This window comes from Capsicum annuum, chromosome 10 (genome assembly GCF_002878395.1).
Source record: "Capsicum annuum cultivar UCD-10X-F1 chromosome 10, UCD10Xv1.1, whole genome shotgun sequence".
Classification (NCBI taxonomy): domain Eukaryota; kingdom Viridiplantae; phylum Streptophyta; class Magnoliopsida; order Solanales; family Solanaceae; genus Capsicum; species Capsicum annuum.
Window position 1 is genome coordinate 183,373,467 of NC_061120.1, and position 26,135 is coordinate 183,399,601.

The 26,135-nt window shown below is 34.2% G+C and overlaps 1 protein-coding gene across 1 annotated transcript; it reads left to right on the top strand.

The window, feature by feature from the left end:
• Positions 1–581: 581 nt before the first annotated feature.
• On the top strand, positions 582–7,428 carry LOC107843431 (F-box protein PP2-A15). The gene is given in 4 exon segments (XM_016687727.2): positions 582–1,088; positions 3,538–3,565; positions 3,568–3,655; positions 6,709–7,428. Coding segments are annotated over 4 exon segments (882 nt in total). The 5' UTR covers positions 582–770; the 3' UTR covers positions 7,157–7,428.
• Positions 7,429–26,135: the final 18,707 nt, after the last annotated feature.

A 26,135-nucleotide genomic window follows, 5' to 3' on the forward strand; every position in this document is an offset into this window, starting at 1 on the left:
AAGACTAAAATATCATCTACGTAAACTAATACAAAATTTTTATAGTTTCTAAAAATACTATCCATTTTTCTTTAAAAAATTGGAGGAGTCGTTTTTAATCCAAACGGCATGACCAACCATTCAAAATGTCCTTATGGACATGTGAAAGTTATCCATTTTATACTATCTTCATGTATTTTAATCTGCCAATATCCAGATTTACAATCAAATCTACTACATATTTTTCTTCCTGATATTCTATTTATTAATTCTGTTTTGTTTAGTAACTTATATCCATCCATTACGGTATATATATAAAAAATAATAATTAAAGAATTTGAAGGATAATTTTGTCATTTTATAACTTTATCCCAAAATAATATATGTTGGGATTACTTATACCACCCAAAGGATGGGATAACTTATTCCAATACTATTTGTTAATCTTGAGATAAGTTATCCCTAATTTAATAATCAAATAAGGCACCAAAAATTTTATTCCAAAATTTTCTACTTTAGTACCTTAAACCAAACAACCCTAAAGTAAAAACCAGCTAAGAAAAAAATAAAAATAAAAATAAAAATAAAAATAAAAATAAAAATTTACAACTCTCCCAAAGATAAAAAGGGAGAAGGGAGAAAGGGAATCTTGCACATTACAAAGACCAAGGTTGTTCAGACAATTCTCCCAAATCCTTTACTTATTAATCACCACCTCCTCACTCCCACCACTCCACCTCACCCTCCGACAACCATGAATTGACAGAATTACCCCTCCCCCTTCCCCTCGCATGGGCGCATCATTATCTAACCTAACAGAAAACGGGTCACCCAATAACGGCGGACGACCGGGTCTCGGTGATATACCGGAGAATTGTGTAGCCTGTGTATTTATGTACCTTAATCCACCCGAAATCTGTAATTTAGCTAGGTTAAATCGTGCTTTTCGTGGTGCTGCTTCTTCTGATGCTGTTTGGGAATCTAAACTTCCCCCTAATTATCAACAACTGCTCGATCACCTTTTGCCTCCGTTGAATTATCATGATTTTTCAAAGAAGGATATTTTTGCTCTTCTCGCTCGTTCCGTGTCGTTTGATGATGGCAATAAGGTGTGTTAATTTTTCGTCTAGTTACTAATTTCTGCATTTTTTTGAAGTTTGTGTTACATTTTCTTTGTAAAGGGTTAAAAACGCACCTAAAGTATCTCTGTTTTTCGAGTTTCGTATCTGAAGTGTCTGGTGTGTGTGTTTCCTAACTGAATTTTTAACTTTTCAGTTTTCGTACCTGAAATATCACCTTTGTTTAGGTAAGGAAAAGTGAACAATTGATAGTTAATGTTCGTCTTTCTGCATTTTTTTGAAGTTTGTGCTAGCATTTTGTTTGAATGAAGGTCAAAAACAAGCCTAAAATATCCAATTTTTTGAGTTTCCTACATGAACTATCAGGTGTGTGAATTATCAACTGTTCATATCCCTACCTCCCTACCTGATATGTCACCTTCGTTCAGGTAAGTAAAAGTGTACGATATAGTTGATGTGTGTTTTGACAAATAATTGTGTGATAAAAAGGTACCTCCCAAACTTAAAGGCAAGTTCTAAAGAGTGGTGGTTAGACCGGCTTTGTTGTATGGGGCGGAGTGTTGGCTTGTTAAGAAGACCCACATCCAGAAGATGAAGGTAGCGGAGATGAGAATGCTTCAGTGGATGTGTGGGTGTACTAGAAAAGATAGGATTAGAAATGAGGTTATTCGAGATAAGGTGGGAGTGGCTTCGGTGGAGGACAAGATGAGGGAAGCGAGGTTGAGATGGTTCAGTCATGTGATGTGGAGGAGCACGGATGCCCCAGTGCGGAGGTGTGGGAGGCTGGCTAGGGATGGTTTCAAGCAAGGTAGAGGTAGATCGAAGAAATATTGGAAGGAGGTGATTAGACATGGAGCAACTTCAGCTTACCGAGGACATGACCTGGATAGGAAGCTGTGGAGGAGGCGAATTAGGGTAGAAGGCTAGTCTGAGTTAGGATGTTGTGTGTTTTGGTGGTTACTTGGACTATCTTGCTTTTGGTATTATTGATTATGTTAATTTCAGTGTTATCTTGTTCTATTATTATTCCTTATCTTATCTTAGATTGCTTTATTTTGAGCCGGGGGTCTATCGAAAACAATCTCTGTATCTCACTTTGAGGTAGTGGTATGAACTGCGTACACTTATCCTCCCTAGACCCCACTTGGTGGGAATATATTGGGTATGTTGTTGTTGTTGTTGTTTGAAAGTTTAAAGGATTTTCCATTTGGAGGTAAGTAAGTACGCCGTCCGTTCCAAAATTGTTGGCATGTTTCACTCTGTAACTGTCAAACTACATGAACTTTGACCATAGTTTAAGATAAATTATATCACCATATTGACATGAGATGAATTGTAAATTATAGTACTTTTTGTATAGTTTATGAACATCTAAATGTATTTTTAAAATAATGGATTAATTTAATTTAGTTTAGCTTCGAAAATTAGTCAAATTGACCTTCGAAAAGCGAAATATGACAACTAAAAAGGAATAGAGGGAGTACTGTTAACAATGGTGGAGCTAGGATACCGGAAGGGGGTCATCTTCATTAAAATATACACAGTTGAAATTATTTTTTATGTATATATTGTAACTATTGAACCCCATGGGTGTCTTCATATGTTTACTTCTTTATATCCCCTCAGTGAAAATTTTGGTTTCGATACTGTTTGTTAAAGTTTGGTTTTTGGTCAAAATAGATGTTGGGTTTTTTCTGCAGTTGTCATAGGGTGAGACTGTTTTTGGTGTTATAACTGATATGTAATGCAGTACTCAAATTTAGCATTCAAGTTAAGCTGGAGTGAAAAATCTTTTTTCTGTGGTTAATGTTCAAGTTTAACTTCCAAGTTTGCCGGCACCTTTTAATTGTGAAACAGTGTGATCCTTAATGCATTGTTTACCCGTATCTTAATTCTTTTGTTAGTTCTTTCCCATGTCTTCTCTGACCAAATGGGAGAGTGGTGCAGGCTAAGAATAATTATGCGCACCCCCCCTCCCCCCCCCCAACACCCCCAAATGTTGCTATGATTATAGGTTTTTGGGATGGTATGTTTCAATTATTTTCATTTGCTTGTATTGGGAGGGAATGTTTCCCTTGTTAGTTGCTATATTTTCTTCATTGTTTCCTTCTCCTTTTACTTGGATTTGCTAGACTTGAGCTGAGGGTCTTTGGGAAATAGCCTCTCTACCTCCACGAGGTAGTGGTAAGGTCTGCGTACACTCTAGCCTCCCCAGACCTCACTTGTTGGATTTCATGGGATATGCTGCTGTTGTTTTATTGGGAGGGATTGTGAAATTTGAGGCTCCCACGGCTTAATTCCATGCATTGTGCTTTTCACCTCATGCTTGCTCTTGAGGTCTAGGTATGGAAGTTCGAGGAATAAGTTATCTTCTTTATGAAGTTGAATTTGCTACATTTTATGAGCTGCACTTATAGCAACAATATTTTGGAGTGATATCTCACTAAGCTGTATGTTTTTGATGGTGGAGAAAATGCAGGAGGTATGGTTGGACAGAATTAGTGGAAGATTTGTATGTCAATCTCCTCAAAAGCGATGTTGATAACTAATATGGAAGACAGGAGACACTGGACCTGGTTTCCCACAGAAGAATCAAGGTTAGATTAACTGGTTGAAACTATGTGTAACAATGTCATTATAAAGCTTGTGGCATTGATAAAATGATTTTGGAGTTTTAAACTGGTTGGAATACACTGGCGGGGGTCTATTGGAAACAACCTCTCTACTTCTTCGGAGGAAGCGGTATGGACTGCGTGCACCCTCCCCAGACCCCACTGTTTGGGACTGGGCTTGTTGTTGTTGGATATCCTCTTATGAGATGATATTATTAACTAGTTTCTTTCCCCAGTGAGTTGGACAACATATAATTGGGATTTCCCCATGCATCATAGGATAATTTATTATGAGCAATACATGTGGTATTAAAGCACCAAATCAATCCTTGATTAATCTTTTGTAGCAAATATACAGTCTTAACTCGTTATCGTATTTACTTACTGGGTGTAGCTCGAAGCAGCGTGTAAACCTATGCTCTAGGTGGTATTAGTTAGACACGAATGTGGTGATGGATTAGGATGCTTAATGCATGAGACTTCCCTATTGCGTCTATTTTGCATCCGATAGCCATGGTATATACCTAAATGAACTGAAAGATGAAATGATGTTATAAGAATGCCATTTTACATCTGTTTGAGAAATTGTTGAAGCAATGTTATCAAAAGATCTGAAACTGGGTATTTTTCCCTCTAGGAGACAAGAAGACATCAAATCCACGCACTGAACGGGTCTTGTAAAATATTTTCCCTTCACACTCTTTTAAGAGATCATGCACCCTTGACTCTTAATGCATTTACAATTTTACATTGATTTTCTTCATCAGTTGATAGGTTGGTGTATTTAGAACTGAAATAGGAATGCACGTAGGTTGATATTGCTTGTGCTGGATAGTACGAGTTCTAATTTTCGTCTGTAGAGTTTATTAGCTGTAGTTAGGATGTTTTTTCGTGATGACTTTTCTCTCAACTCTGTTAGGATTCTATTGGAGTGTTTCTGTTCAGTATGTCAAATATTATTTTTCTGGTTAAGTGAATTTAACCTACTCTTTTCTTGCTAATATCAATTCATACTAGCTGATTTAATAGTGGCAACAGTTGGCTTCTATTACCACACCATTTGTCATGAACTTACTTTCTTGAGAGTAGAACACTGAACTTCTAGTACCAGATATGCTAATACTTGCTTTTGCATGTTAACTCCTAGGTTGAAATATATGGTAATCTCATGGATAGTTGAAATGTTTGTCCTTTTAATTCTTTCTTTCTTTCTTTTTTTCCTTTATGATAAGGTAGAGATTTTGTTAAATGGTACCAAGATGGTATAGGAACAAGGGCGGACCCACATGTATTGGTGGGGGTGCACGTGCACCCGTTAACGTCGAAAAAAATTGTGTATATATATGTGTATATACCTTGAGAAATTGGGATATAATTAATAGTGCACCCTTAGATGAATGGTAGTGCACATTGATGGAATTGTGTATACATCCACGCCACCAGGGATCGATCCCCGGCTCATACAACACCTTAGTTTTTATTTTTAATACTTCAAATTTTAAGACTTATTACTAAATTTATAACAACAAAATTGATGGAATGGGGATTTGAACTCGCGACCAGTACATAAGGGGAACCCTCCTTGACCATTGAGCTACCACAACTAATTGTTTGTAAATGTTAAAAGTAAACTTCATATTATATGAAAGTCAAGTTATTAGCTTAAAATTCTTATTTGTTCTATATATATTGATTTTTTTCAGTATTGTTCATGTCTTTAGCGACCAATTGAATATGATAATATTTCTCAATCGACACCGAAATTTTTTTAAACGTCTTAAAGATAATATTGGTGCTCCACAATATTATCAAAAGCAATAAGCGTAAAAAGGCTTCAAAGGTTTGTTGTGTTTAAGCACAAAGTACAAATAAAGTGTGAAATTTAACTAAAAAGGCATAAAGGTAGAAAAGATATAAATATATGTCTAGTCTAAGACTAATAATATAAGCATGAATGAAATATATGAACAAAAAAAATATTTTTTTTTGATTTAGTGAAATATCAATTGTTTAGTGTTCGTCGTCTCCTCAGAAAACCTCATGCCTCATTGACAAGGGAAAGTATGTATCAGAAATTAGAACCTAAGCTGCACCTTAAGCGAGGCGAGCGCTCAACATATTTTGAGTCTTACTTCGAGGCTTATGCACATTTTTGACAACACTAGTGCACCCACAGACTTTAAATTCTGGGTTCGCCTCTGTATAGGTAAAAAAAACAAAAACAACATAAAACAAAGAGCAGCCTACTAAACTCTTCTTCCTAGCATATCCAATAAATCCATATACTAGTTCGAGCTATCTATTAAGCTACCTTTACACCAGAAGTACAAATTTTGTGAACATCTATCCTTAATTCTAGAAAAGTGAGTTCTCTGCCCTCCAAAGCAACCTTTGTTCCTCTCCAGCCATATTGTCCATAAGATGCACAATGGAATAGTTCTCCATATCTGCTTTATCACTTTTCGTTTCATCTGTGGTTGCCAACCTTCCAACAAACCTTTCACTTTCTGAGGCATCACACAATTAATGCCACGAAGATTTAGAGTGACTCCCAACATTCTCTAGATATTTTACGATGGAGAAAAAGGTGCTCAAAGGAAGCGTCTGCTACATTGTCTGCCTTGAGCATGCTCCCCCACCCCCCCCCCCCCCCCCCCCCCCCCCCCCCCCCACACACAAACAAACAAACAAAAGTCGCAACTCATCCAATCATGCTACTTTAATGTGAGCTTTGGTCTTCCATATCAGCTTCCAAGGCCAAAAATTGTCATCTGTCCTCCTAATTCTCTTAATTGCAATATGTGATAGTTCATGAACTCCGAGATGTCTTTCTCAGTTAACCATCATGCTATTGTCTGTGTGTGTGTGTGTGTCTGTGTAGGGTGGGGTGGAGGAGGGGGGAGGGTTCGCTGACGATCCTTTCCAGGTATTGTCTTCTCCACTGAATTATACATGATAGTGCTATTTTTTTCCTCCCTTTGCACAACTGACCTCTGTTGATGATGAGGGATATCAGACTTTAACCTTTACTCTTGCAGGTTCCATGTTGTGGCGTATTGCCAGCAGGAATGGTGGTTTGAATTAAGTGGCACAGTGAAGTTTCCTTTTCCTCCGGATATATACACACTAACATTCAGAGTTCATCTTGGGAAAATTTCCAAAAGACTCGGTCGGCGTGCTTGCAACTTTGAGCATACTCATGGATGGGATTTGGGGCCAGTACGTTATGAACTGTCTACTTCTGATGGGCAACATGCAGTTAGTGAGTGCTTTCTAGATGACATGGGGCAAGACGACCCAAATGGGAATATCAGGCGTGGGAACTGGATTGAGTACAAGGTGGGTGAATTTATTGTCAGCACGTCAGATCCTGTGACGGAAGTTAAATTTTCAATGAAACAGATTGACTGCACACATTCCAAAGGCGGGCTCTGTGTTGATTCTGTATCTATTACCCCCAGTGATCTGAAAGTCCATCAAAGATGAGGGATTTAAAGTACCTGTATGTGACGTGTTTTCTTGCCAAAGCTCCCAGGAAACTTTAATTGGGTTCCATTATACCGCCTAAAAACATTACATTTTGTGAAGCTAGTCATTGTAAAATTCTTTTTGCCTTAGGTATGTCTTCTCTCTCCATGTAAATGTTACTGTTTTGTACTTGATCCAGTTTTGTTGCATAGAATTCCTTCTGCAGAAGATCAAGAAAAGAGAGTTTGCTCATTTTTCATTAGAGAAAAAGTTTAACTATTCTAGTTTAACACTCTGTATATTGTTGTTGTTGTTGTTATTTCTTGTACAGAAAATATGGTACAAGTTATACAATCAGCTTGGTTGCTTCAAAAATGTTGTCGCACCCTTGTCAGATCCTCCAATTGTACAACTTTTGGAGGATCCCCGCCGCATACCCAACAGTATTCTAGTATTCTTTTAGAGTCTGAGCAACATAGTATTTCAGTGCTCGAAGATATCCTACTGTTATCTCCGCTATCGGTTATGTAGCTTACGTCCTTTTGTTGTGTGGGTTTTGGTTATTATGACTATGTTGATCATTAACAACCTTTTCTATTTGCTGTGGATGGTGTTCACTTTACTTCTATTAGTAAGTCAATGGACAGCGGGAAAGCTCTGGTTGTTACATCACATGGGATATTTTTCTTCTGATCAATCTAAGATTGGGACATTACAGGCTGCTTGATAAGTGCTTGTTCCAGTTTAACATGTGAAGTGATCTTTGGTCACATCTTGTTCCAATTACTATTTGTGAATTTTAACCTGTGGTCTTTTTTCACTAGAGCATTTTTTTTATTTTATTTGTTGTTACTTGTTACCCAACCTGTCTCGATTTTGCGGGCCACTTTTTGCTTGTTAGACTGTCTTAAAAAAATATACCTTTTTTTATATTTTATAATAATTTAATTTTGAAATATCTATTTAATCTTTAATGAGATAATTTACAATTACACAAATATTTCTAACATATTTTGGATCATAAATTTTGTTTGTTATGTTGTTAACTTCTTGTGGTCAAGTTAGGTAGCACTTCCACATCATAAAAGGATTCATTGTGCATTATATTGCCGTGCAGTTCCCAAGTTTATCTATTCGCCCAGTCTTATCCATCCGGCGGTTCAACCACTTCGGTGGTTTTAAGGCGTAAATTAAACGGTGGTTTAATTTTTTTTAAAAAATAAATATATTTTTTCTATAAAGCTTATATTATAAATATTTTGATTTTTAAAGTTGTTAATATTTTTTTATAGTTTATTTCTTTTAATAATTCTTTTTTTGTCAATAGAATTAATGTATTTAATTATTTTTTGAGATATAGTACTTTAAAGTTTAAATACAATAAATTTTTAAAGATTCTTTAATTTTATATAAAAAAGTTATTTTTAATGAATAGTTTTTAATAATTTTTTGAATAAAAAATTTATAATCTAGTCTATCAAATTTGAAGGCGTACGACAGTTGCTTATTTTTCTATGGGTTGAGCCGCCCACCAGAAAAAAAAAAATTCTAATTCAGATAAATTCCAAAATCAGCAATTTTGCTTCTTTCGTTTTTTTTTTTCTCGAAAAAAGTTTAGGGAGGCAACGGCAATTGTCTTTTTGCAAGTGTATTTGGGGTGGGGGAATGGATGGGTATCAATGGGCAAAATTCGAAAATAACCATGTTTATAATTGAAATATAGTTATGGAGTTCAAATGATGAAATAGTTAACAGAGAGATGTTTTTAGGGAGATTCAATTATAGGTGATAAAAACATTTTAAAAGAGAGATGTTTTTAGGGAGATTCAATTATAGGTGATAAAAACATTTTAAAATGAAGTATAGATGACTTAAGTTTTAAGAATTGAGCGTAGGTGATAATTATTAAGTTTTAAGAATTGAGTTTAGATGATAATTATTAAGTGATGGGTTAAGAAAGTTTGGAAATTGCCCTCTTTATCGCTTTTGTTGTTGTTTTCTCTCTCTTCGCAAATTGTTGTTGCTTTTCTTCTTCTTCTTCTTCTTCATTCTCATCATGTTCTTCATTTTTTTTTTCTCTACTTCATCTTCTTCTTTTTTATTTGTCGTACCATTGTTGTTGTTGTTATCACTGCTGCTGCTACTGGATCAAATTTTTAGGTCAAATTTTGTACGTATATCATTGGGCATTACTTCATAGGTGATTTTGGTAAGTAAAATTATGATGTTTAGTTGAATTTCTCATCTGGATATAAATGCTACTGTTATTTTTTTAACAATGGATAGAACCTGAAGCTGAATCCAACATATGAGTCATTTTTTACAACAGGTGAGTCATTTATTGCAACATATGACTCACTTATTGCAACAGAATCTGAAGCTGAATACAACAGATGACTCACCTATTGCGATAAATGACTCATTTGTTGAATTCATGGTACAACACTATACAACTTGAAGCTGAATCCAACAGATGACTCATCTGTTGCAATAGATGACTCATCTATTGCAATAAATGACTCACCTATTGGGATGCATGTTACAGTGGACAAGATCTGAATTTGATTAATAAATGAGTCATCTATTGCAACATGTGACTCATCTGTTGCAACAAATTAGTTATCTGTTGCAATAGATGACTCATTTACTAGATTCATGTTATAGTACTAGGATAAACCTGAATCTGAATTTCAATAGGTGAGTCATCTGTTGCAAAAGATGGATAATCTGTTGCAACAGATTACTCACCTGTTGCAACAAATGTCTTATCTGTTGGAATCAACTTCAGGTTTATCCTAGTGCTATAACATGAATCCAATAGATGAGTTATCTATTGCAAAAGATAGCTAATTTATTGCAACAGATGACTCATCTGTTGGGATTTATATTACAGTACTGGGACAAAACCTGAAACTTAACCCAAAAGATGTTTCATTTGTTGCAACACTGATAATGATAGTGTAGTTTATATAATGTTTTTATTGTATATACTATATACTATCATTATTAATCGGGAAAAGACATGTTTCCCCCTCTAAAGTTGCAACGAAAACTCACTTTAACCATTAAACTTAACTTGTAATTATTTACCCTCCTAAACAACTTTTATATGAATTTTTTACCACCCTAAAAAATTATACCACTCTCAATATGGAGAGTGCATCACATTTGCGCCATGTTGGAGCCATGTCATAGTCACGTCGGATTCAGGCCAATACCACATAAATAAATTATTTTTTAAAATAATATATATTCTCTTTCTCTCTTCACTGCCTTCTCCGGCAGCCACCACCATCGTACTTCGACGAGTTTAGCCTCCCCACGTACAACCTTCTCCCTTTCTCCACTTTTCCGCCACTACTTCGCTGGAGACGATGACCGGCGAAGCTCCTAGTGGTTGGTCGGAATTAAGAAGACGTCAAGTACTACGGCGGCTCCCCATAATTTCGTATATGCAAGTCAAACGAAGTGGTAGGTAAAGGGCATATTGATAATTTTATTCTTAAATCTACAAAAATTCTATAAATCTCCCAAAATATCTTTGTGCTTTGGTATTTTTTTTATCTTACAATTTCTTCAGGTTTTGATTTCTGTTTACTGTTTTCTTTCCTTTTTAATACCTAAAAGTTGGTAACTTGTCGTTGTTCTGTTTACCTTAATTCCATATGTTAGCTTGCTTAATTTTGGTTTAAAGTTTGCTTTCTAATATTTTGGATTTTCCTTACATTGTTGTCTGCTAATAAAAGTTTAGTTATATATTTATGTTGTCATTAACTGTTTTTTCATGTGTTTCTTGGATTAGCCGCTTTTTCTTTGTGAATACTAAGTAATCTAAGTTAGTAAAGTAGATTACTTTATACGGCCAAAACAGTATTTTTGGTGTTGATAATTTTCGATTTGATTTCTGTTTTTCTTGTTTGGTGTTGTTTGAAAGGAAAAGACATGGTGGGGTGTGAGGAAGAAGAAGACATGGGGTGTGATGGGGTGTGAGGAAGAAGGGAAAAAATAATTGGTTAAAATTTTGAAGTGGGCCCCACTTAAACTTTTTTTATACTTTTTTTTCACTAAAAGGCGCTTTTATTTGTTTTTTTGCCACATAAGCCGTTAAGGGAGAAAAATAATACATTTTAAAATTTATTAGGAGTGTAAATAATTACATGTTAAATTTAATGGCTAAAGTGAATTTTCGTTGCAACTTTAGGGGGGAAAACATGTCTTTTTCCTTATTAATTTTACTATAATATCATTATTAATTTTTTCAATAAATGTCTTTGGGTACCATTAATGGAGGGATCACTAACAATAAGGGTTGATTGCCATGTTGACTGAATCGAGAAGAACATTCGATATATTTGGCATTGTAAGGATGGTGAAATGTTAGAGACGATAACGATGACAATCCAAAGAGATGTTTTGTATGATAATTTTTTGAACTTAATCATCAACTATTGTGGACTACATTGTCAATTGGAAGATCTTGTCATTAGTTACATGCACAACTCCTTTGAATATTAGAGGGTCCTACTTTTTAAGATAAGCGATCAGGTTCGTTTGCATGCTTGTTTGAGTGATGCAACTAGGATGGTTTTAAGGGTGTACATGGTTGAAAAACCGATAGAGAATGAGAATCAGAATGTAGAACAAAAATGACAAGAACAACAAAATATGTTTGATGATAAATTGGATGATGTGGACATGAATATTCCACATGATGATGATGAGAGTGGAGATGAAGTGAAGGTGAAGGCGGATCGGACACCTATGCCTGTTGTTGCGAGCAATACATTTGACAGTTCTCAATCAACACATTCGAGCAATCTTCAAGATGATGAGACTGATTTTTACAAGGAAATGACTTTCAAGAATAAGAAAGAACTAGTCACTTCATTGAATATTGTTTGTTTGAAAAAAGATTTTAGACTAAAAAAGGTGGTTAATTTGCACTATGTGTATCATTTTAGATGTGCTTATACGAAATGCAAGTGGTGGTTGAGGGCTGTAAAATTCATAAGTTCTGACAGATTCGTCATTAGAACTTATAAAACGTATCATACATGTGGTTCGGAGAATATTACGAGCCATAATCTGCGGGCCACAACAAAAGTCATCAATAAATACTTCAAATAGATTCCCTAATGGCAAAGGCCTTTCTACAAGAGATATGACCAATCAACTCCATATAGAATTGGCTTGTACAGTGAGTTACTGGAATATTTATAAGGCCATGGAGATTGCAAAATCTTTGGTTAGGGTAACACATGAGCACAGATATGCAATGCTTGATGCCTACCGTTACATGTTTGTCCACAAATCCCCGAAGTAAGACGACATTGTAGGTTGATGAAAATGGAAGGTTCAAGTACCTTTTTTGTAGTCTATGGTGCTTGGATTCTAGATTTTCAACAACTGAGAAAAGTCATAGCCGTCGACGAGACATTCTTGAGGAGCAAGTATGAAGGAGTTTTGTTATCGGACATCTTTTTTGTCGCTTTTTGTGTAGTAGACAAGAAATGTGATGCCTTGTATCAATATTTTTTTGAACAAATATGAAACTATGTAGATGATATCAATGAGTTATGTATAATTTCAAATAGGCATTCAAGTATTCAAAAGATGGTTCAATTTTCTATCATTCAGCTTACTTTAGTTGTAGCATGAGGCACCTTGGGAAAAATATTTGAAATAACTATCACAACTCAAAGTTCGTGTCTCATTTTATAAAGCAATTAGAGTGTATGTGTAACACCCTGAAATGTCATCCCGGAACGTCACACGGTGCTTAAGGCTACAAGTATCCCTAAGCTAACCCTTTGTGCCTGCTACTACTTGTAACACCAACTGTAGGATAGTTAAGTCAAGAAACAACACTATATCGTAACAAATCTGAACTGAAATAACTGAAATAATCATCTAAGAAATCAATACTGAAAATCTGGAATTCAACCACTAGTCTAGTCTGGCAAGCCTCTACTTACTACTGAACTAGAGAGTCATTGGGACAAACGCCCAACTAACTCGATTGAACTAAAAACCATAATAACTGATATCAAAATTGAAAATCTGAGAAATAAGTCCTCGAACCATGAGGACTCACCAACTACGGAGTATAGACAAAGGTACTCGAGAATCACTGTCACGACTAAGAATGAGCACCTGAACCTACATTATGAGACAATATAGCACACAGACGTATATGTGGATCAGTACTTTGAGGATGTATTGAGTATATGGGGGTGTATGCATTAAGTAAACAATATCATTACTCTTTATGAAACCCATGCATGCAAATATAAATGACTCACATAGCTTGAATAAGTCCGAAATATAAATCTCATAAGTCATGAACAATGAAACATGTAATATAAATCTCGTGAGTTATTATACTTAGTTCTAAAATCTGTATTCTCCTCTTATTCTCAAAGCTTGTAACCCAAAAAGAAATCTTAAAACTATAACTTTCAAATAGTACACTAATGTATAATGAAATCCAATTATGCTTTTCTTTGTTTCAAATCATAAAAAATGTGGATTCCTATCTTAGCTTAGGGTCAAAAGCAACCTTTCTTTAAGAATCAAAGTACTTGCTTATTACATCATGCTAAAACCATAGCCTTCAAGAAACATCACAACTCATACTTGACTTAAAGCATCAACATATACTCAAATGATCTAAATTTCATAATAAGGTTTAATTCTTGACTTCAAATTTGGAAACACCTTAAAAATATCAATTTTCAATGGGGAAATACAATTCACAACATAAATCCTCAATCCAAGGCATAACTAATTGAGATATCATGCAATTTCAAGACTTGAACAATTTCTAAATTCATAAACTCAAAATAGATTAAATTGGATATAAACTCACTTGTAAAAATATGAAATTCTTTAATAAAATCAAAGCTTTGGGCACAAGAACGGAAGAAGTATTCTTATTCAAACCCCACATACCTTAGATTATGAACTTTGAATGAACTCTCACTTTTGTGACTTTATTCGCGACTTTGAACGGATATTCTTGATGCCCTTGGTCTGGGGATTCCGATTCTTGAAGAAATTTTGAAAAGTGATGATTAAATCTTGAGTTCTCTTGAACTTTGGGTTGAAATCCTAGAAAGTGTTCTTGGTGAATTTAAGAGAAGAAGACTATATTTTGGTATTTAGGGACCTTAGTCCCGTGTTATGACTGATAGAGGGTGGGAAAAAAAGACTAAATTGCCCCTTGGACATGGATTTTAAAAGATGAAAAATTAGGCATTGTCGCGATACCGACGCGTCGCGCCATAATCGTGCCAAGCCTTAGTACTTTTGACTGGAAGTTCCTGTAACAAAATTGACCAACACGATGGGCGACGCGGCGCGCCAAGATCGTGTTGGTCCACTATTTTGGGACACCAAACGTGGTCTAAACCTGGACCAAAAATTCTAAAACTTGTTCGGAAACACCTATTGACTTCCCTAATCATGAATTAGCTAAAATATCAACTATCAAAGATCTATAAGGTTTGTAGTAAAACCCTCAAAGTTTCGAGGCTCTAGAAATGACTAAATTCCAACTCTTAGCTAGATTTTCTAAGTCTAGGAACTCTTTGGGCATCGTTTGAGGGATTTAGACGACGAGAATTTTGTGGGGTCTTATAGTATGAGAGATCTGGATTTTTTGACCATTTCAATCAAATAAGGGATATTTTATCCAAGAAAATACAATATCTCGAACATGTTGGTTTCGAGAGATGGAGCCGGGCATTTTGTCTGAAAAATAGATACATTATTGTAAATTTAATTTCTTGTTTGAGTTTATTGTAGTACTATGTCGTACTAAGTAATTTTTTTGCATAGATAATAATATTATGACATCAAACATAGTTGAATCAGTGAATTCAATGTTTGACGTTGAAAGAGAATTTTCTATTATGGAGCTATTTGATGAAATAATCACGAGTTTTGCCAAATTATTTCACAAGAGGCGTATGGAGTTGGTAAACTCACTAAACAGGCTTGTTCCTTCAATGGAAATACAAATATCAAAGTATGTCAATTCGGAAAATAAGTTATTGGCCCATCAAATGGCCAATTAAAAAGTTCAGTATCAACGATCATGGTGATGTTGCCATGGTCAATCTTCACAAAAAAACTTATACATATAGAGTTTTTGACTTGGACAAAATACTTTATCCATATACTATGACAGCGCTTTGGCCCCAATATGGTGCATAATTTGGAAATCAAATTTAGGAGTACTCGCCTCCATATTATTCGGTGAAAAAAAACATAATGGCATATTGTGATGATATTAATTTGGTGACTCCTAAAAATTCTTGGGTTGTTCCTGTAGAGATTTTGGAGAGGGAAATACCTCCGCCATATGTTGACCCAAATAAATCGAGAAGAAGGTGATATAAGAGGAGGTGTGAAGTTGGAGAATCATTTCCAACAAGAAAAATAAGTGCTCTATATGTAAGAACGTTGACCACAAAAGAACTACATACCCGAACCGAAATGCACCATGATCGTTGTAATAGTAAAATAAGTCTTGTTGTTGGTTTAGATATGAAATTGATTATTTTAAATCATTATTGGTAATGTAATATTATTTTATTTATTATATAAAATATGTTTTTATTTATGATTCAATAATTAATTTGTGCATCAAATTTAAAAGGTAAAAGGGTAGTAAATAAACACAACAGAGTACAAAATTATTTTTAATAGATGACCCATATGTTGCAACAAGTGACTCATCTATTGGGAGAGATCAAAATAATCCTTGCTATTAGATTGAGTTCTTCCAACAGATGACCCATCTATTGCAACAGATGGGTCACTTGTTGGAAGAAATTAAAAGAGTTCTTGCTATTTGATTATGTTGTCCCAACAGATGGCCCATCTGCTGAAACAGATGGGTCATCTATTGGAAGAGATCTAAACTCTTGATATTCTATTTTATTTCTTCCAATATATGTGTAATTTCTGTTACAACAGATGGATAATATATTACAACAAATGGATAATATGTTACAATAAGTGGGTAATTTATTGCAATAGCTAACCTACTTGTTGGAAGAAATCAAACAACTAGCAAAACCTGCTTTAATTCTTCCAACAGATTAGTCATCTATTGCAAAAGATGTATATATTTGTTTGACTAATTTGATATAAAATGACTCATTTTAAATCATTATTAGTAAATAATCTTGTTGTTGGTTTAGCTATGAACTTAATTATTATATAACTCACTATTGGAAGAAATTATACCTCTTGAAAGCCACCCATCATTCAATGAAATCAGAGAAAAGGGAAAGCAGATGTAAATACTAACAACGAGCAGTCATTCATTCATTCATCATTCATTCATATACATAAAAATAAAAATAAGGCATAGGACCATTAATAAAGTATGGCCATAAGGAGATAGTACATCTGTGCGAATTAAAGCTAGGACTATGTTCTCTAGCTACCAAAAAACTTTACTAAAAAAAAGGGTAGGGGGTTGTGAGTCACTGGAGCTACAAAGATCAGGATGGGTGATGATGATGTAAATCTTCATAGGTATAGAGTGTTGCAACAGTCCCTTGGGGAAAAATTCCGACCACCTAAAACAAAAACAAAGATGGACAGCTTAGAGGAGTAAATAACAAGAAGGAGGAAAACTAAGCTTGAAAGTTGAATACTTTACTTATTGAGTGTGAGTGAAGATGATTCATAAAAAGATCAAGCGCATGAATGAGATTGGTACAAGATGGAAGCTGACCTAAAGAAGGTGTCATATATTCTCAAACCTCAGCCACCATGGTAACATCTCTCAACTCAAGCTCAAGCAAAATAGCCAAGAAGAGAGAGAAATAGAAAAAGAAGAGATGAGTGGAGAAAAAATTGTAGGAAGGTAAGCAAACTAAGCAAACAAATTGCTTTTAAATAAAAGTGGCGGTGACATTTCTGAAGACAAGACAAGACAAGAAAAAAAAGGGGGCAACAAATTTTAAAAAAGCTTCTTGGTACGTTTGAGTTATCCTAAAAACGTTTGAGTTCTCTAGGATTGTACCGGGTCTGATTTTTTAGCATGAAAATTGCTTTAAAAAATCCCTTCAAACAGATGAACCATCGATTAAAGACCTATATTTGTTGGAAAATATTTTTACCTCCTGAAGACCTATATTGATTCTTCCAACATATGGATAATCTGTCGCAACAGATGGGTTATCTGTCGAAAGAGATCTTTACCTCTTGAAGACCTATATCAATTTCTTCCAACAAATGGGTAATCTGTTGCAACGGATTGGTCATCTGTTACAATAGGTTGGTTATCTGTTGCAACAGGTTGGTCATCTGTTGCAACAGGTTGGTCATCTGTTGCAATAGATGTCTATATCTACTTGATAATTTTCAACAGATGTGTCATCTGTTGCAACAGGTTAGTCATTTGCTGCAATATATATCTAGTTATTTTTGACTAATTTGATGTGAAATGATTTATACTAAACCATTATTAGTAATAACTAAATTAATTTAACTAAAATTGGTTCTCAATTAATGAGTTCAATTCCAACTTCAATGAATTACATTGTAATTACTTGATCAACTAAGTGTATTCGTTCTGAATAGAGTGATTAATTGACTAATTTGATGTAAAGTAATTCAAATTAAATCATTATTAGTAATAAATAAATTAATTTAAGTAAAATTAGTTCTCAATTAATGAGTTCAATTGCAACTTCAATGAATTATATTGTAATTTCATGATCAATTACGTGTACGCATCCTGGATAGAGTGATCAATTGACTAATTTGACGTGAAATGATTCAAACCAAACCATTATTAGTAATAAATAAATTGTGTTAAGTAAAATTAACTATCAATTAATGAGTTCAATTGCAACTTCGATGAATTACATTGTAACTACATGATCAACAGATGAGACATATGTTTGATAAATTCTAATGGATGAGACATCTATTTGATAAATTCTAATACATGAGACATCCGTTTGATAAATTCCAACAAATGAGACATCTATTGCAATAGATAATACATCTATAGCAGCAAAAATCTTTATCTGTTTGACTATTCCTAACAAATGACTGATCTGTTGCAACAGATGTCTATATCTGTTTGATATTTTTCAATAGATGAGATATCTATTGCAATAGATAATGCATATGTTTAATTACTTGTGACAGGCGATTGATCTTTTACAATAGGTTAGACATCATTGCATCTCATGTCTATATCTGTTTGACAATTTCCAAAAGATGATTCATATGTTGCAACATATAATGCATCTATTTGATTATTTCTAACACATGACTAGTCTGTTGCAATATGTTAGTCATTTGTTGTATCTGATGTCTATATTTATTTGACAATTTTCAATAAATGACTCATCTGTTGTAATAGATAATGCAGCTGTTTAATTATTTCTAATTTTTAGTAATTAATTATAAGTTTTCAAATCTAAGGATAAAATAGAATTCATGAAAAAATAAATGGACTTCAATTTTAATTACTAAAATATTGTCATCAATAATATTAAAATAAAATACTATTTTTCATTACATTACATGATCATCTAAGATACTAAAAATAAAAAATTGTTATCAATAATTTTTATACACATCAAAATAAATAAATTACAAGGCAAATCAAGACTCCAAACTTTTATAGAGTACCACAGTAGCCCGGACCTCATGCATTTTTCCCACTATGTTGTCATTCAATAAGGTCCCTGGAGTTGTCATTGTTGTGCCAGTTATCGAACATTTAATAAATGCAAGCGTGTATGACCCGCACGCGACACCAGTCATATTTTTGGGAAGGCCCTTTTTTGACCTTCAAAAAACCATCTATTATTAAGCAACTTCTCAGGCAAGTTATTCATTATGCCACTTTGTTTCAATAATTTTGGAACAACTCCAATAGTGGCTCCATGCAAACAAAAAATTTCCACTCCTCTAAGAATGATAAGTTGCAGTCATAAACATTCATGACTTCCTTATTAATGAGAATCTCAAGAGTCATAAAATATTTATTCTTCAAGTTCATAGAAACAAGAATCCATTTTACCCCAATTCAATCCATGGAATTTGGAATGGCCTCTTCCCTCTATAATAGTCAATCACATTATAATCCTATACACACTCTAGAACTAACTCAATTTTTTTAGCATCGGAAGTTATCGCTTTTTCATTGAGTTTGTTGTACCTACCTTAGAAGTTATTGTAGAAGTTGAGGTCCATGATCCTATCCCCAAGATCATAATACTTTGTGAATTTAGCTGTCTTACCCTCATGAGGTAAAGAATTTCATCAACATACTATGATATAAGAATACAATTTTTAAATAAGTTAGTAACTTATAGAAAAATAGAAAAATATAATAAATGGACGTAACAAATGGGTCATCTATTACAACAGATGACTCTTCTGTTACATAGGTTCTCTGAAACTGTTAACAGATTACCCATCTATTGCAATATATCCAATAGATGGATAATCTATTTATTTATTGCATAGTTTCTCTAAACTCGTGTTAACAGATTACCCAATCTACTGCAACTTATGCAACAAATGGGTAATCTATTGCAATAGATGACTTAGAATGTAAGAAATAAAATAAATAGAAGGTTATAAAAAACAAACTTACCAGTCCGCATACCACACCTTCATATTTGTCATGTTCTTAAAGTCTAGTGGCTTAAATTCATGCATGCTAAAGAATTGTGAGGCCTTTTTGGATCTTATGTGTGTGTTCAGACTAGACTTCTTGGTGGGGTGAACCAACTTGTAGATGTTTACCTTCTTCAGTGAACCCTACTTTTGTCGCCCTTTGAACTTGCTCAACATTGGATAGGGCCACTTGAACTTGCTCAATATTGAAATAAGGAGAACTTGTAATTTTTTTTTATTTAATACTTGAGAGTACCTTTGTAATTGCTTTTTTCTTCCTCCTAACCTGCAATGGAGTGAATTGCTCTATCAACTTTCTTTATGGTATGGAACGTGTCTTGAATGTCAATTTCTTGACAACAACAGTTAGAACATTGTAATACTCCGTACTTATCCTAGCTCAATTCAGCTCTTAGTTGCATGCTTAAAGGGATTAAGGCTTGAAAGTTTCACTAAGTCTTGGGGACTTAATCATTTTCAAGACCCCTAAACTTTGAGGATTTTTATTTTGATCTTCCCAACCATGAGACATTAGTTTTTAAGTTAATTCATGTTTAGGGATGTAAGAAGTATTTATCGAGGGAGTTTCAGATTTTTTGGACAAGGTTTGGGGCACGTTTGGATCATGAATCCAACTAGTCACCGCGATAGGGCTGCGTCGTGGTGACATTCCCTTTGGCACGCGTGGTAAAGGTGTTTTTATCCAGTTCTTGATTTATAATTGAATTCATGTGTCATGATCTTTATCCTAGTATTTGAAGTTTTTATAAGGTGAAGAATGTTCATAGAGATCACTTAGAACAAAGTTGAGCTAAGATCTTTTGATTCGTCCAAAGTTTGGTATTCGATTCTACAAAGATCAATTCTAAATATGTATAACTTTTGATATAGGTGGAATATTTTAGCTCAAGACCCACCAAATTATATATAATTTAATTATTTTCCAATGATACCAATTTCTCCTTAATTCGGTACTCGAGCAAAAAGTTATGATCATTTTCGTCAGAACCAATAAGCCGCCGCGATAAGACCATATCGCAGTGACCCTGTAAACCATATTCCAATTGCGAATGTAACTGCCTAAGGGGAAATTGTGTCTTTTCCCCTCGACCACATTGTCCATAACACGATTTGGGGTATATTTTAGGTCGTAATTGGCCTTCTTCTCCAATTCTCCTATCAAAGAAACCCTAATCCTCTCCCAAGAACATTAATTTCATACTTTATCTCCAAGGAAACAAAGAATTCAAGTTCCCCAAGTTTAAGAACCTTCAATAAAGCTTCAATAATGTTGCTTCCTTCCTAAGATTAAGGGTTTAAGGTATGTGGGAGTTCATCCATGGGCCCCCTTCCACCCATGGAGCCCAAAAAGATTTTCTTTAATTAAAGATAGGAAATTTACCTTTTGTTTATGAAGTGTCATGTTTTCAAAATGAATTTAAATCATGATTTCCTTAGTAATTTGACTAAATTCATTTCCAAGGATGTTTTCATGAAAATTTATGCTATCTCATACTTTAAGTTTCGATTCCCATAATGTATCCAATTGAATTTCATGTTATAATATCGAATTATGAACTTTTCCATGCCTACAAGTGTTTTCAAGTTAATTAATCTATTCATGATTTAAATTTTGATTCCCATGATGTATCCAATTGACTTTTATGTTATAATATCAAATTATGAACTTTGTCATGCCTACAAGTGTTTTCAAGTGAATTAATCTATTCATGCTTTGAGTTGCAAGTTTTCATGTCCTATTTTATTGATTTTATGTTAAATCCCCAACTTATGAATTTAGTCATGCACAATGTTATTTTTACATGTATACCATATTTCCATGTTCAAGTTCATGACTCTTATGTGTTTGACGAAATGTCTAAATGTTGGGTTTTGAGTAATGATCCCATACTATGGTTTTTAAAGTTTGATATGTCATTATTGTTATTTCCATTCAGTGCTGGTGGGTTATGAACACCCGATACCTAGTTGTTTATATAATTTCAGTATATTCAGAACGGTTTCAGATAAACCATGAGCATTGTCATTCAGTTAGTTATAATGATCAGTTGTTTACCCAGTTAAGCTTAGTTCAGTCCAGTAATTAGTGTCACTAAGTTGGGAGTAGGATTTAGCACTGAGCAAACCCAGGGATGGGGGATCACCTTCCAGTAGGGGGTGTGGCCTTTAGTAGCAGTTCCTTAGTTCCAGAACTACGTAGCCAGCGTAGGTTAGAGATATCAACCTGCCAATTGAGGGTTGATAAAGTGTTTACCTGCCATTTGAGGGTAACACATATCTCATTAGAGCGCCTGCCAGATGAGGGTGACTCATTATACCTTCAAGAGATTAATTTAGTAAATCCACAAAGCCATTATTAGTACCCATGGGACGGTACTGATACCCTTCCAACCGGGGTTACAGGTTAGACCCCGATTAGCTCAGATTTGGGAATGTCAGTTAGATGATACCTCCCATAATCTTAGTTAAATATTCAGTACATAATTTAGTTCAGGTTAGCTTGAACGTAACATACAGTTCATCAGTTATTCAGTTACCAGATTACAGTATTTTAGTTTACAGACTATTTCAGAATCATGTATATGCCTGATCATGCGTTCTCAGATTTTACAACTTTTAGTCTTTTAGATTTTAGATTTATCTCAGTGACATAACAGATATACACTTAGTCTTACATTCTTAGATATCACAGTTTTCATGCATTCATGCTCAGTATATTTATGTATTCAGATCCTTAAGTTATATCGATTTTCATTTTGTAGTTTTAGACCCAGTATTCATACAGTACCCATGTTTTACTATCTTTTAGCTTCAGTTCTACTTATATTATAAAAGTAAAGTTTTAATAAACTAAGTGTAGTGATTCACCAACTTATCAGATTATGTTTGTTACTAATGTTTTAAGATATTTCAGCTTTCAGTTTATTTCAGTCTCTTGGTGAGTCTACTTACACTTAGCATGCATATTTTAAGATAACGTATAAAATTTGTTTTACTTATTGCATTCACCCTCGTTTACTTGGTACATTCAAAAAGTACTGATCCATATATACGTTTGTGTGGCTATATTGTTTCATAATGTAGGTACCAATTGTAGTCCACACATCATGACTAAACAGTTGCAGTTTTTAGCCAGCAGGTGATGAGTTATCCTATTTTGGGAACTTCAGTCGGATATTGTTTATGTACTTTACTTTATTATTCATGCGTATTGATTAGTGGTAGCTGGAGTCATGTCCCAGCTATCTATAGTCAGTATAGTAGAGCCTTCACAGATGCCAGTCATATAATTTCAGTTCTCTTTTCAGTTTTATCAGATTGTAAATTATATCAGTATTGTAATTCTTCCAAGATTTTGTCATGATTATATTTTTGTACAGCAGAACCAGTTATATAATATATTATAAATCAGTTGCTTAATAGTATGCTAGTTCATGGGTTAGCTTGGTGTTACTTGTGGTTCCAAGCACCATGTTACGACTAGGGGTTAGTCTCAGGGTGTGACAAATATCTATTATTTTAATGAGTTCTTCATGTCGTCGTTGCACTCTTAGCATTTTTAAATCGAACATGAGCTTGAAGAGAGACCTTTGAAAAAGGTAAGTCCACCACCATTATGACCATTATCATGGTTAACCTTGGTTTCAAATAAATTTTTTTCATGAGCATCAACAATATGCTCATTATAATGCCTGACATCAGCATCAACATGCCTAGCACCAGCATCACCAACTTTACCATCACCACCATCATCAATACTATCAGCAACTCCATCACTAATACCATCACCAACACAACCACCAGTACCAAATATGTTGTAGTATGACCAAGAACCTCAACATGGGGCTCAACAAGAATAGATTGACCTTTCCTAGCTGCTCTTTTGATGGCTCTTTCTCCAGCGAATTCTTTTTTTTAATTAAATATACCTTTAGGTATGGTTTTATTTGAACAATACCTAGAGTAAAAAAATAAGTAATCTGTAACTCTTGTACAATATATACAAACCAGAGATGCACAATCTATAAATAAAAGTAGATATGTTAAAATCAAATAATAATTTGTAATAGATTGGGTAATATGTTAACATAGAGAACCTATGTAATAGATGAGTAATCTATTGTAAGAGATGACTCATCTATTGCAACAGATTACCCATCTATTGTATAAGTTACAGTAGATGAGTAATTCGTTAACACAGGTTCAGAGAACCTATGTAATAGATGGACCATCTATTGCAATAGATGACTCATCTATTGAAATAAATGGTCCATCTGTTGCAATATATTACCCATCTGTTATAATAATTGTAGTAGATAGGTAATCTGCAGAGATATGCTATAATAGATAAACTATCTATTCCAACAGATTGAAATTCAAGAGGGCGGTGAATTAAAATTTTCTTCTGTGAGTCAACTACTGACTCCTTGTAGTCGAATCACCTGCAGATCAAAAATACTCCCTAAACAGATTAAACTTAAATAGTTAAGCACGTAAATAATAAATCATAAAGTAAATAACACGAAGATTTATCCTGATTCAGCACACTAATCCAGTGCCTACATCTAGTCCCCTTGGGTTTCAAGTTTCCCTTAGATCATTTGAAGTTTAGTTCGAGTACAATAATAGGAAATAAGTTCTAAAGACTTATTTTGCTCTTCAGACCTTATGACACAGCTTCAGTTAATGTTACAAAGTTGACTTGATCCTACTCTTTATATAGCAATTGTAAACTACAGTTACAAAGCCTTGTTAGACTAAGATTGAGACACTTTGAAGTTTTTGCTTGAAGTTGCATAAGTAGTGTCTGTCTTCGGTATTCTTCTTTTATAGTCTTCGGCTGCTAGTCTTCATAAGGAAGCCCAAGAGATTTCTTCTCAACAAAGGACTTAGATTAATTCCTTGATTGAGGAAAATAGTCATTTGATATGTCCATATCAGATATGTCCATACACGACTTTGAATTACGTCTATATCAAATATGTCCATGATCTTTATTTTCTTTTAGACTGGATGTCTTATGTGATGATTGTGTCCTTCCTTCTTTTGTTTAGATCTTGATTGATTCTTTGATTGATCTTGTTCTGTCGTGATTCTCGTTCTGCCATGATTCTAGGATGATGATTTTTTTTTAGCATATTTGATTTATCTACCATGCTTGTTAGAATGCTGTAATCTTTTTGCGATTGAATGTCCTTCCTTTTCCAGAGCTGGCTTTCTTCATCAGTAGTTTACAATATCCTCAAGGATTCACTTATTAGTTTGTCATTAGTAAAATATAAACTTTGGAGTCTAACAATCTCTCTCTTTTTGATAATGACAAACATAAGTAAATATTAGTTGACTTCCCTGTTAGTTAGCTTGCTCTCCCTGACTTTGTAACCATCAGTTGGCTTTTATACTTTGAGAGTACCAACAGACATGAACAATTTGTATTTGCCATACGAAAAAGTATTTTCCTGGAGGGAAAATAACTTTATTTATATTTTACAATTTTAGTTGTAAGAGTCGACTTTGAAAGGGGTGTAGTAGACTCTACGAACATTTCCTCCAGCATTATCACTGATAATTTTTCATCTAAAACAATCAGACGCCCTTTATTTTTCTCTCTCCTATCAGAATTTCGAAACATCCTCCATCAATTTCTTCTTGTTATGGAACTTGCGTACATGTTCCTACAAAATTAGGAGATTAATTCTGCTTAGGTACCCAAGTGGTTTTGGGTCCTTGTTGGTTAGATGTACAACCTTTGGACTTCCAAACCCATACATTTTTAGACTTATGCCTACAACTATAGGATTTTTGCCCTCTCTGTCCACAGATGAAACAAATAGGCCCTCGATAGGAGAAATAGTTCTTAGCTGATTTAAATGACCCTGATGAGGAACTTGAGTAGTTTTTAAACGAGTTTGATCTTATAGAATTATGGCTTGGGGATGCCCAAAAATTGCTTAATTTTATTCTTGTATCATCAAGCTCTTCATGAAGTAGGTAAATTTCAATTTAACATTCTTCAAGTTCTATTTTCTAGTTTGTTCATTCCTCTTTGGGTTTTTGTTTAAATCTAGCTTCACAACTTTTCTTCTCTTGGGAGTTTGTTATACTCATCTATAACTTTTTGAAGTTCGTCAGTAATTATATCCAGGTTAGATTCAAGAGTATTACAATTGTGGAAATCATGTAGTCTTACCTCGCTGGATTCACTAGTTGCCATAAAGCACATATTCGCGGCTTCTACCTCTTCTTTGGTTTCATATTCATCACTCCAGGCTCCAAAGTTTTGATTTTTCCTGGACATTCTTCTTTTTTAATT